This window comes from Gadus macrocephalus, chromosome 10 (genome assembly GCF_031168955.1).
Source record: "Gadus macrocephalus chromosome 10, ASM3116895v1".
Classification (NCBI taxonomy): domain Eukaryota; kingdom Metazoa; phylum Chordata; class Actinopteri; order Gadiformes; family Gadidae; genus Gadus; species Gadus macrocephalus.
Genome location: NC_082391.1, coordinates 17,241,523 through 17,255,012, shown reverse-complemented (window position 1 = coordinate 17,255,012; position 13,490 = coordinate 17,241,523). Strand labels below are relative to the sequence as shown.

General features: G+C 44.0%; 2 protein-coding genes across 2 annotated transcripts; both read right to left on the bottom strand.

Moving 5' to 3' along the window:
* Positions 1-6,575: 6,575 nt before the first annotated feature.
* Positions 6,576-8,424, bottom strand: mid1ip1l (MID1 interacting protein 1, like). Its single transcript, XM_060062946.1, has 2 exons — positions 8,259-8,424; positions 6,576-7,851 (listed from the first exon to the last, which is right to left on the bottom strand). The coding sequence occupies exon 2, from the start codon at positions 7,753-7,755 to the stop codon at positions 7,252-7,254; it is 504 nt and encodes a 167-aa protein (XP_059918929.1). The 5' UTR covers positions 7,756-7,851; positions 8,259-8,424; the 3' UTR covers positions 6,576-7,251.
* A 745-nt stretch (positions 8,425-9,169) lies between these two features.
* Positions 9,170-13,122, bottom strand: tspan7 (tetraspanin 7). The gene is made up of 8 exons (XM_060062945.1): positions 12,756-13,122; positions 11,673-11,861; positions 11,473-11,547; positions 11,280-11,375; positions 10,881-11,033; positions 10,594-10,677; positions 10,071-10,152; positions 9,170-9,771 (listed from the first exon to the last, which is right to left on the bottom strand). The coding sequence occupies exons 1-7, from the start codon at positions 12,840-12,842 to the stop codon at positions 10,084-10,086; spliced, it is 753 nt and encodes a 250-aa protein (XP_059918928.1). The 5' UTR covers positions 12,843-13,122; the 3' UTR covers positions 9,170-9,771; positions 10,071-10,083.
* Between the last annotated feature and the right edge of the window lie 368 nt (positions 13,123-13,490).

The window sequence follows — 13,490 nt, the reverse complement described above, 5'->3', positions numbered from 1 at the left end:
GCATATCATTACAATGTGGAAAAAGAACAGGAACACGAAATATCTAATAGTTATTTGCTACTTTATTCTTCAACACATGCAAATCAGAGATGGGTTACTCGGTTGGTGGCATTGTATCGTGAGAATGTGACTTCCCCTTACACAGAGCCCCACTGGCCAGATGGTGTCTAAACACTGTACCGTGTGACAGGCAGACCATGCGGGGTTACCAGCGTTCAGCCACAGCCAGCGCAGCAGCAGCACGGCCGTTATCGCGCAAGAAGCCAGGAGTGCTTTGGGTGCGTGCGCATCCGTATAAACTCGCCTGTCTGAACGCCTATAAAAGTAGATAGATAGATATATACTTTATTAATCCCGGGGGAAATTCCAGAAGTAGCCTTGTGTATAAATGTTTACACTCGTTTAAAAAGGCCACTTTGTGTGCCGAATGTTTTTTTCGCAAATCACGCAACACGTATTTTAAAGTTTTGGTTAAAGTTTAGGTTACAACAAAATAAATGGCAGTGTGTGCGTTTCTTCGTCACCTCGACAGAGGCCAAACTGAGGTCCTGTAACTCCAGCCTGACGTCACAGGCCGAATGGAATCCAGCCGTGAGTCCCGCTCGCTCACCAAGCCCCTGTGATCCCGTGCAGCACATTGGTCTTCCGTTGTGGGACAGTGGATTCTGATTGGTCCGAAACGAGGGCAAGTCTCTACAAGACCTACAACATGGAAAGGGGGAGCTAGTGGAGTCATGTATTGTATTGACATGTAGATCCTGTTGAGAAAAAAGAAAGAAAAGGATTTCAGCCTTGTTGTTTGAGCGTTTGGGTTAAACGACCCCAGTCTAGTATTCAGCCACAATGTTTCACTATTCCACACAAAAACAACATTTCAAGTGCATTACATATTACTTTAAATCATAGGTAACACACTAGCCCTTGAATACAATACAAGGGCTAGATACAACGAGCCCCTAGAGCCATTTTCTCTCAGTCAACCCACTCCTCCCCTCTCCCTTTATGTCGCCTGTCTCTCCTCCTCGACTTCTCAGTTTCCAAAGAGCCTCCATTCTTTTCCTACATCGGCTTACATAACAACCTGCTTTGAAGGAAATATAAACGAAACACAAAGGGGAAGCACGGTTCCCTAGGCCAGTGTCTTGGGCTTGGCCTCAGCTCTCTTCTCCTCTCGTTTCCTATTAAAGAGCAGCTAGCTCACGATATTCCTGCGTGGGGGAAGCAGACCAGCATCCCAATCAGTGTCACCTCAACCCCAACCAGGGACAGAACGGTCCTGTTCTGAAGATACCAAGTGTCAGGATGTGCCCAAATGAATGAAGTAGTGCAGCAGTGATAAGTGGAACATAATGTTACTTATTTTATCTTGATACTCGATGATTTAATCAGTTAAGTCAATTATCAAGTACAAAAAACAAACATTTGCTGGTTAATGTTGCAGTTCAAATCACACATTTGGTTCATGGATCACCGTAAAAGGAACAGTTTGTTATTTTCTTGGCTGCTTGTCAAGTTAAGCAAGCACATTTAAGACATCTCTTTGGACTCTAGTAGCTTGGGTAGGAATTTGCTGTTATTTATGACTTTTGATAGACCAAGCGATTAATTGACAATGCTGATAAATAAAGGTTAAAGAAAGAATAAGAATAGTTCTTACAACTCAGGGATTATGGCAGAACGATGTAGTAAAATGTTGATGAATGTTTTTTCAGCCACATGGTTGGCTATCTGACAAGCTGGCTAACTCACAGGGTTAGATTCAAGGTATCAGGCATTATGTTCACCCTGTTTTTTATACTGGTTGTACCTAGTAACTTATTAACATCAGGAAGCCAGGGCCGATGCCTTTCCCTATTTAACCCTCTACTCCTATTCAAAGCGAGCGTATCCCTTCGTTTGAATAGCGCTGTGTCACGCACAGCACTTCTTTGTGGGGCAAATGATAAACCCTATATTTGGATAGAGCGTATGAAATGCAGTGCTTCACAATCTATCACTTTGGTCACCTTAAGCAATCGTCTGAAACATAGCAGGGAACACGTAGGTGTACTATTGTCACATGTAGCGCACTATGACACCTAACAAGCTGAAAAGCCTTGCGTGGAAAGTCAGAGATTAGTACTAGAATTAGAACTAATAAGCGCTATAATCTGTTGTATAAGCATCTCATCTTCTAATCCACGCTCACCTACGTCCTGTGCTTTTACCTGTGGCTTGACTGAATGTTCAATCCTTATTGTATACTGTGGGGGTTCCCATAGTTTAAGAGTGGACATGCACTTGTCCATACAAAAAAGGCTGATGAACATAATCACAAGTCCCACCTTATACACACACACACACACACACACACACACACACACACACACACACACACACACACACACACACACACACACACACACACACACACACACACACTCCCAACTATAAATAAACACACATGCACGGCACGCACACAAACACACTCACATGCAGACGCCCATTACACAGCCCTTTATTGTCTTATGTTTGTTTGTAGATTGAGCAGCAAACAGGGTTTGGATGTCGCCGGTGAGCCGTGGAGAGCTCCTGTCTCTTATCTCCCTGTTGGAACAGAGGATTTGATCACCAGACAATGAGTATGTCAAACTTAGCGCACACGATTCCTTAGACGAGACACAATTACACTTATTTAAAAGCAGTATTGATTACAGAGACAACACTTTTAATGACCAGTAAAAACACATCTTTCTGTCTCTGACCAGAAATGTGCATGATTGTCCACATGTATTTGTCATTGGTCCTGCTCACACACAGACACACAGACACACAGACACACAGACACACAGACACACCCACGCACGCACACACACACACACACACACACACACACACACACACACACACACACACACACACACACACACACACACACACACACACACACACACACACACACACACACACACACACACACACACACACACAGCATAGCCTATTGGATTATACACCTCAGGGAGTAAATCCCGAGTGCACACGTTGGTGACGCGCATAAAGCGCTGGAGAGCCGTATAACGGACCCAGCAGAGGTGGGGCGAGGGCGCAGAGTGGGGCTGGGGCTGGGAATATCTGAGGAACCAGTGTGTGAGCATTGGCAGCGGGGTCCTCTGTCTCTTGAGAGGCTGCCTGTGTCAGGCTGCATGGAGCACCAGCTGGGCTCCACGCCCACTTGGCTCTTACATAACCGCTTACATTGCAGTCCTGCACGCTCGCCGCACCACACACACGCCGGTGGTGTCAGCGTGCGTGAACTTCAAGATTCGCCCATTTGCATTCATTGCAAGGCATTATATCTTTTTTTATTTGGATACGCACATCCTGTCATTCTTTTCGCCTGGCCAATAAAATCTGCCACTTTGCAAGGTTGCAACAGGATAGCTGCAGAGGTGTCATGTTTCACGACAACTTGGGTGTCGTGCTCTGTTCAAACAGTAGCCAGATCGCCGCCAGTGGGTTTATGTTCCACAAGTTCTGCACCGCATGACGGAGTGATTCTCCCAATCAAGGGGTTGTGGGGGGGGAGGCAGAGGGAGGGCTCTGAGGCCGTGTTGATGGAAGCCTGGAGGGAAACATCGACGCCAAAAGGAACATACTGATCTCCAGGGCAGCCCGTAGAAGTGCCAGTTATGGGGAAATGGGAGGGTCATGGGAGCCCCTGAGCTGATACTGATATTGTTGTGACTGGCTTTCTGTCTCCTTGTTGCTTGTTGTGGTATAGTTACTTCCCTCTCTGAGATAATCCTTTCTCTCATGAAACAAATAGAGAGTTTGATGTGCATGCCTGCATGTGTTACTGTCGACGGCTATTGGCTTTTGCATTGACACGGCAATCCATGCATGCATGAGATGCATTTCTGTTTGCAACAATATTTTTTCTACTTCAAGTTTGTTTTAAGGGTTTTGACATTAACTACAACTTTTCTTCCTGTTTTCTGCTTCAAGCATACTTGGCCAGAGAACAATACTATAACCCAAAGTACATAAAGATAAGCTTTCAGAAACTCCCCGAGGAGATATTTTGTTGGAGTAGAAGTTTCTCGCCTCTAGTCTTGTAGTTCGACCCCGCTGCCCCTCAGCTCTTTAACAGATGTCTGTTGGGAAAATGCTAATCAGTTGATGGAGCATGCTGGTGCTCATTACGTCTGCAGCACAAAGCCACATATTGTGAGTCCGAGCATGCTCTGTGATGTAGGCCGAACCCCACGGACCCACTGGATGATCTTTCCTCACAATGCCGATGCCATAGTAACTCCAGGCCCGCGATGCGACGCAGCACCGAACGTAAGCTATTTCAATTGTAAGAGGCTTATTTGACAATTAGATCATCTCAGGTTTCTCAAACGACATCCAACAAGGTGAAGGGCAGGAGTCGATTTGGTTCAACAGGTTTTGCCATGGAAAGCAAAACATATAACAAATATCGGTATGTTAGGTTACAGCAGCTTGCCAAAAAGATAGCACAACAGCAATAAATACTGTTTGACCGTCTGACCCTAGTGTCTATCGACCATTAATCAGGTAAACTTTCCAGACTGGTCCAGTAAACATGACTCTTTCAGCCCTGCCCTATATTTGCGGCTACCCTCCCATATAAACATGCCATGCCATGTTAATTCTGATTCAGCCCGTTGCCAATGATACAGCTGTTGCTAAATACGGCTGCCAATGCCATCTTCTGCCCAATCATCTGTTTGTATGATCACGCCACCTCGGCATGGCCAAGGCCTGGACCTTGGGCTGTGCCAGCTACAGAGGGAACGAAGGAGGACCTTTCAACGCCAAATGCCTCCCATGCACTCCTCCAAAGGCTCTGTGAGCCACCGAGGTCCCACGCTCTAAACACTAACACCTCCTACTCACGCAACATTTCCTTCCCTTATGAATTGTTGCAAAACCTTCTTCAGGAAAAAAAGACTCACCAAATCTTCTTGGGAAATATACCACCGATTTTTGTACATAAGTGGGATGTATTTTTCTGTTATGGGGTGCGATGGTTGGACTGACTGTGATCATTGTATTTGCAATAGATTTCCATAGTCATGACTCATGGTGGTGTTTTTCTCGCACGCACAAAATAACAATTTGTGTATTATAATTGAATGAAGCAAGAGGACACTGTTGCTTCACTCTTGTAGGCCCGATTGCTGAACAACTGCAAAAATAGTTGATGTTTTAATTGGCACATGGTTAGCTGTAATCTCGAGGGCAGAGAGTGACTGTATCATTTGCTATCACCTTTCCCAAGAGGTGAATGTGACCTGGGGGGACTTGCTTGTGCTGTAGAGTAACCATGTCTGTCTACACTTCCCTGTGGTTAATTACAATGGGAATCGTGCATGCAAAATCAATACCTCATGAATAAATCAAATATGGAATCGTACAAATAAATGATACAATTGTAAAATATTATATTCCTCGTAAAATCACATTAATCCCATGGTTTTAGATGGTAAGTTTATTTATTTAGCCTTATTTTAATTCTATGTTTTCAAAGTTGTTATGCACAGTGTGCTTAACCCCATTTGCCAGAACAGCCTGTAATTTCTGCCATTTTGATTTGGCAGCATTTCTGCGAGCATCTGTGAACAGAAAGAAACGAGGCCCTGCAAGCCAACATGATAAAGCTTGTGCAAATATTTGTATATTCAATTATCTTGTCCTCAGTCCCAGCATGTTCAGTGTTTTGTCAAAGGAGCATGGTTTTTCCAATGGTGACTGCTGTTCAGTGGTCGTTTTTTTAAATGCTTGTTTACAACATTGCTGTGGATATGAGAGAAGGGAAGTCAGTGTGCAAGAGAAAGAACCGGATTGGCTAACGTTGGTGGAACTGTTGCTAAGGGGCGGGGTATCGAGAGGGATGGATCAATTTGTCAGTCTGAGATAATGACCTCATAAGCTAAATATAACGCATTTAAGCGGTATCCCATAGCGCAATGTTGTACAAGACAACTCTGCATATGAAAGTGTCATCTAGTAGGTTAATGTATAAATGTTTTAACAGCATTTAAGTGACTTTTATAGACCGGTCTGACCTTAAAAAGAATATCTAACCTGATTCCACTGCGCTACCTGGCACTCAATGCAGTTCATTTCCAGAAGAAATTAATATGAAATATGGGGCCATAGAATTTAAAAGCCATGCAATTCGTTTTTTGCAGAGGCCATGGTTAACAGCGTATAATAAAAACTTCACCACGAACTCCAGCTCATGTATTCCAACTTGATGCATATTCTGAGTCAAGTTCCCTTTGAAATGTCAATACCAGTGTCTTCCCAGGCACACCTTTAGATATCAACATTGCTCTGTCCCATCCTTGGCAAAAGCCCTTCCAGTTAGGGCACACCTCAGGGATCCCAGAGACATTACAGAATCGGTGGAAGACTACTCATAAGGACTGAAGCAACAGTTGAATGTGGGTTCATGTTCAGGCCTGCCTGAGGGAGTCACGGCATGCTAGTCGCCTACTCCTGGGGGGGGGGGGGTCAGAACATAAGAGGACACATTCTGTAACGAAGTACACAAATAAAGGATGTTTATTTCCAATTCTTTATTCATTTGGACTGCAATATATATATTTATAAAAAAATGAAATATTCAAAAGGACAAAACAAATAAGTGGTTACCATAACAACACCGGTTACAACTGTTAAACCAATTTCTGAAAAGAGGGACCAGATAGGAATCGAATGGAGAGGGCATGGATAGCATATAAAATTCAAGGCACATGTTACAATTACTGGGTTGGAAATGTTGAAATATATAACGTCTTTTGACAAGGACCTAAAGCCCAGAATTTTACTCACTTTTTTGTGTCAGAATAGCCAGAATTCAAAATGCTCCTAAGGTGAGGTCAGTCCCACCCAGTGCCCCGTTGACCTAATTCCCTGCCAAACTTGAAATGAACGACTAGGGGGAGATTCTGCATAACCACTAAGTGTCTATAACCTCAAGACGATGCAAATAATCCAGTTTAAAAAGATCCTAAAGGCTCAGGGTACAGTACAGCAGGTGTTTAAAATAAGTTTAGTGGAGCTGGCTGACGTTGGGGAAAGGGTGGCATGGCGCATACTTTGAAAGGAATGGGAAAGAAAAGGCCCTGGTCAGATTGCTGTCCATTGCAGTTATTTTAGTAGAGGTGGCGGCCACGTTCTCTTTGAAAACAAGCCTGTCTTAACGAAGTGTGCAGTCTGGTTTAACTTAAGCAAACCCTATCTCATGAAATTCCCACCCCCGATTTCCCTTTTGTAGCGGTTCGTGAGGTGGTCTGCTTGCACGGTGAGCTTCGACAGGACACCAAACAGTCCGCGGAGGTGGAAGTGGAACTGTTCCTCCAAGTCCGAGTTGGTGTCCTCGTTGGGCAGATCCCCGGTCACCGGTTTCTGCTCTTCCTGTTTGACGGCCATCTCGAGGAAACTGGCTCCGCTACTCAGCTCCCGCTTCAGCAGCCCCCATTCCATGTCGTTCTTTATCGACTTGAGGAGGAGGTAGTGCTCGTACATATCCCGTTGCTTGTTGAGGCAGGGCTGCTGCTGGTGCTGATTGTTGTTGGGTTCAATCTCTGCAGTTTGGGCTCGTTCCTCCAGCGGCATATCCCGCAACAAGCTCGGCACCATGATAGTTTCATCCATGTTGTTGGCGGCCGCGATGAAACGGTTCATCATATTGATGAGGGAGTGCTTGTTGCTCGCCGGGTCGTTGATAATTTGCATCATCTTGAAGGGTGTTTTGAGTTCGCTTGGTGATAGAATAAGAGGCAGGTGGAGTCAAAGAAGAAACGCCAAATTACCCGTGGGGCTATGATCCAATTTCTGAGAAAAGAGAAAAACATTAATACGAGTCGTAGGCCTGAGGTTGCACCGACGCTACCATAGTGTGGGTATGTAGACAATAACAGATAGTCAAGATCGTATAACTATGTATAGTGAAACCATCATTAGGTAACCCGACACAAGACCGAGTGCAGCGAGGCTGCAGGGCGCGTCGCAAAGGACACATCTAGACGCGGTATGTCGCGGTAACGGATTAACTGGAAGCAGTTATAAAGGTTTGAAAAACTAGAAAAGGTTAGACATTTACGATCAGACGAACGAAGAAGTATTCCAACCACACAAAAATCGCAACTAGGAGTTAATAGCGTTAGTTGAAATAGTAGGTGTAGCACGAGTGCAACACAAAAAGATGAGCAGTTGTGATTACGCTGTATTTATAAACTGACCCGAATTAGGAGGTAGACCGAGGAGATGATTTCTTGATGGCGATGGTGCTTTGTTCATATACAACTCGAGGACTTCTCGAGCTCCTCTGCACATCACCTGCCGGGAAGAAAGGTGAAAATTCCCCCGACTAGTTTACAGCGGAAAAGGGCTTTTATAGAGACGACGCCGGATTAGAACAAATAGCCCCCATCTCTGCTCAATGTAACCGAACCTATTGGACGGGACCGGTTAAAAGGCGGGCTCTTGGGGCGCCTGATACCAAGCGAACCAATCGCAGAACACTTAAGCATCTCCATCAAAGGCATTACCATTTGCGTTTCCGCAATAATATGCATCGTATAATACACTTCCTTTTAAAGGACAGGTTCAGACCGTGTGGAGTTTTTTTTTTGCACCGTACAATTATTTTACCATAAAGAATAAGAAAAAAACATTACCCTCTAAAGACGACACACAGGTTGTGCACGCAATAGTTTGTGCAGTACAGTACTGCCACCTGGTGTTCAGAATGAAATCATGCCTGAGATGGTGTTGCGCTTTCTGCATGGTTTAGAAAATAGAGGTAGGAAAGGAATATCCTAGTTTCCCCGTGAATAATAATATATTCAATAAACCTCTCAAAATGCAACATGAATCGCACAGCACATATTTCTTGTATGCATGGTCTTGTTATACAGTTACTTGTAACAGGTAAACTTTACAGGTATTCTACTGCTAACAGATAATCAGCATTCAATTAAACTATGATATTGCCTCCTATTTTAGCCACTTCTCTGCACACCTGACACCACTTTACCTTTAAGTTCCTCACAGCCAATCAAATCCAATAATATATTTTTGACCTGTAGCCAACATGTTATTTAACTGTCGGACTAATATCCTATGTACTTGTATTTGAAAAAAACATGCGTTTCAAATCGACCAAACTTTATTTCCATAGCCCTTAATCACAAATAGTCACAAAGGGCTTAACAGGCAATTATTTATGACAAATTAATAACAATAACGACAACCGTCATAAAGATTAGTTATGGAGAAATACAGCATGAGATTAAATGTCTCTAACCTCATATTTACCCTTTATATAAGCAACATACTCAGAATTCACAATAAAATTCACATGGTTTTGCTTCAATGCATATCAGCTTTTTTAATAGCATAACCACAGACTAAATATAGCAAAATTACAAAACATTGTAGGCAGCACATCAACACAATCGTTGACAGTATTGGAAATGTTTACCAATTGGCAGGGTACGACTGACTGAAATGGTAACTTAAATCAAACATATTTACTACTAAATGAATTGGCTCCCTTTTTCATTTTGCCTTTCAGAAAAGCAGCAAATATCCCTTGTCAATTCATAGCAGTTCTCTTCTGCTTGGTTGGCATCGGGTACGTCAAATAAAAGAAGCAGCAAGTGTTATTTTGTCCCTAAAACAATATACGTGGACACGCAATAATAAAATTATGAGAAAAACATTGAAGTCTTTTCCTCTGCTGGTGCACATCTGTAAGACAGAGACAGCGGGACAGAGAGGGAGATGGATGTAGTTAGTTGGCCTTTGGTGTTTCATGGAACACTTGAATAATTGAATAGAAAACAAATAAGGCCTTGTTGAATCATCACTAAAGTGTGCCACTGAAGTCGGCAATTAATACAAGGGAGGTATTTTAGATATGGGGTTGAAGACTTGAGAACAGCTTTGTCAAAACCTCATCACACATTTTACATGAGGCCTCACCGTTCAACAAAATTGCATTGAGCATTGATGAACATGCCTATAAATCATACGCCCTAGCAATTTACCTGTGTTTCATTCCTAGACCATCTCGTATTGGTTGTTGGTTATGTATCGGGACAAACAGCAGGCCAGGAACATTCCAATGAGCTGTAAGAATAAAGACCATACACTCAGCATGTAGACCAACACATGGAGCCCTCAGAATGCAGCAGTGGACATGGACTCACGGCTCAACTTCATTTTAAAGGGGACTTATTATACCACCAGGTGTGAGTGTGATTAGCCTTACAAGCCGTTTCGAAAATCGGCCTAATATGACATCACTAGTGGGTGTGTCCACCTAGATCTGTGCTTGTCCTGTTGCCATTACGCCTGCCCCTTTATGGCGCTCATTGCACTCCTAACCCTCTCTGGAAAGAGGGATGTGTTCCTTCTCGTTGTATGTTATCTTATAATTAGAGAGTCTATCCTTAAATTTAGGGGGGGGGGGTGTAAAGTGAGGCCTGGGGGTGCTTTTGAAGACTATAAATGTGATTTAGGGCTACATACATAGCAGCAGTAGGTCATTCTTTGAATCAGCTTTTGTACCTGGAAGAATGCGATTCCAAAGGAGACGCCAGCGATGATTCCCAGATTAGCTTCCATTTTAGTGGACACCACAGAGAAACAGCCCTAAATAAAACAAGACAATGCAATACATCAAACACAATTCAAGACATCACAGCCAAGACCCAAGCACCTCAACACCCTCAGTCCACCCTCGACGCCAGCTTCAAACACGCAAAACCCATTTCCTTATCAATCCACGATTTAGCTCACCAACACCAACTGGGAACCAAACTTTCCGAGGGAGTGGAACCACACTCAATCCGTACCTGCTCGTACACCTCTGTCGCGGCCTGTTTGAGATCTTTGAGGACCTCCGGGCTGCAGTGCTTGGTCTTACAGCAGCTGGTTGGGATGCCGTTCTCTTTGAAGTAGGCCGTCCCATTCCAGTCCGTGTATGTATTGATGCCACAGCAACCCAACTACACAGGTAAAGGAGTGAGCGAGTGACAGAAAACAAGTTGGGCCGCAATGATGTGGACCAAAAGCGGGACCAAATTAAAACAGTACTACGGGTGCAATAGACTTAGGCTTTATTTATTGAAATGTGTTACCTGTACGAAAACTTGATTGTTTAAAAAGGTAAAAGAGACCTCAAACAGGAATCGGTTCCTAGGTTTACCTGGTTTTAGTACCAGCTGAGAGCAACGCCAGTGTTTACTACTTACAGTACTCTGAATGGTGTCCAGGGCGTTGTGGTGGCTGTCGGTGGTGTTGTACTGTTTCACAGCGGTGGTAAAGGCCTTGTCCAGTATGTGTTTGAGCTGGGGAAGGACGTTTTTGGGACATTCATGTGAACTGAAAAGAAATGTGGCCCTGTTAATTGGTAGTGCTCAAAGTGGGTTGGAGTCCATTTCTCACCTCGTGCCTAAAGATGAATCCTGAGATTCCAGCCACAAGCTCAGCCAAGAACACCAAGGTCAGGAACATGGCATACTGACAAAACACAAACACCACCAAAAGATGAGCTCACTGCAACACGTTCAAAGGACGCTTGACGGATATAAATATCTATATAATAATATATAAATAATATCGCAAGAACCATGCACGACGCTTACCAGTTTGAGCATCCATGGGCTTCCTCGGCAGGTCGCAAAGCAACCGAACAACCCAAAGACAATAATGCAGGCTCCGGTCCCGATGAGGACATATGGCGCGTTGGTGCTCTGGTCAGCAGCCAGCGCCAAGTAGTTTTCTAGGCTGACTTTCCCCCACACGCCGACGGCCAGCAAGATCACACCTGTGGCCTGGAAGCAGTAGCAGATAGTCAGCAAGAATTCTCAGTAGATACAAAATGGCTTTTAAAGAAAGGGCACACACACACACACACACACACACACACACACACACACACACACACTTGATATATTTGTCTGACCATATATTTTGTAGTTTTAAGACAAAGAGGTTGTCAGTAACATCTGCCATGAGGCAACGTAGGCTTCGCTGTATCTAAACTTAAGATATTTAGACGCTATACTGAGATTTACACGTCCATCCTGCACTTAAAACACTTTAGGTCGTATAACCGCAGGTTAGAGACTGTACACATCAGCCTCTCAGTCTCTGCATTAGGCTGCGATAGTCATCAGCTCACCCAACCGATAAATTGTCAAATAAACCTGAACTTTGCACCCACTTAGACCAGTGACGTTATGATTAATGTCCCCAAAAGGACAACAGCGGGTTATTACCATAGAGACAATGTCCATGCATTTAAACTCCTGCTTCTTAAATATAGGCTACATTCAGTTATGGTATTCCCATTCTATAATTCTTATAGTGTTGTTTGATCAATGGTTACTTGCATGCATTCAATGTCAGACGTTGTACGTTTTAGAAAAAGTATTCGTGTTATGGAAAGTGCAACTATTTGCGTGGCCGAATGGCTACACAACAGACGTCCGTGTGTTGTTGCGGTTATGAACTTCAAACAAGCGCTTCTCAACAACAAAGAAGTCCCGATTTCAATCTCTCATGACAAAAGCCTTTCTAATCGACCCCTTCGTATGGGGGCAAGATCATGATCTCCTGTTATATTCGGGTTGTAGAAGGACCCATGCTACGTGGGCATTGCCGCTTTAGCCCATTGTTACCTTAGCGTACATGACCTGCGGATATATATATCCACACAAACTTACCCAGAATATAAGGCTGTAGGAAATAAGGAAGGTCTTGAGGCAGGTAATCACGGGCTTTGTCTGAAGCCGTCTCGACGGTGGCGACATGTTGGCTTTTTTTCTGATACGTGGAAGAGAAGAGAAAACTTTGCTCCGTCCTATTGAGGAAAAAAACTTGCAGGATAGATCCTAGGAGTGGGGGAAGTGTCGTCACTAACCCACATTTCACTTTCCTGAGGGAGTGGGGAGAGTCCTGAGGATGGTGCTGGAGCGCCGATTAGTGTGTTTCAAATCAAAACAAAACAAAAAACAAATCAACAACAACGATTCATTATGGATGTGAGGTCCCCGTTTGTTTGTAGCGTAGATTGTGTTTATACATGCATCTGTGTGCAACTGTGCATGCGTGTGTGAGTGCATGCTCGTGTGAGTGCATGCGTGTGTGTGAGTGCGTGCGTGCGTGCGTGTGTGTGTGTGTGTGTGCGCGCGCGTGCATGTGTGTGTGTGTGTGTGTGTGTGTGTGTGTGTGTGTGTGTGTGTGTGTGTGTGTGTGTGTGTGTGTGTGTGTGTGTGTGTGTGTGTGTGTGTGTGTGTCTGTTTGTGTGTCGGCGTGCGTCCAAGACGATCAATACATTTTTAAGGTGGCTTTTAAGATATAGGTTTACACGCTTAGGATTTCAGAAAACAAACGCTACACTAGCTCCAGCTGTTATTCCTCCATTTGAGTATGGGAACTGGTTTATAAGGGCGCCGTCT

Excerpts from the sequence above, each read along its gene's own strand:
- mid1ip1l (XM_060062946.1), bottom strand. The coding sequence starts at position 7,755 with ATGATGCAAATTATCAACGACCCGGCGAGCAACAAGCACTCCCTCATC.
- tspan7 (XM_060062945.1), bottom strand. The coding sequence starts at position 12,842 with ATGTCGCCACCGTCGAGACGGCTTCAGACAAAGCCCGTGATTACCTGC. Across the intron at positions 11,376-11,472 it reads GATTCATCTTTAGGCACGAG|CTCAAACACATACTGGACAA; the intron begins GTGAGAAATGGA and ends GTCCTTCCCCAG. Across the intron at positions 10,678-10,880 it reads CGACAGAGGTGTACGAGCAG|GGCTGTTTCTCTGTGGTGTC; the intron begins GTACGGATTGAG and ends TGTTTTATTTAG.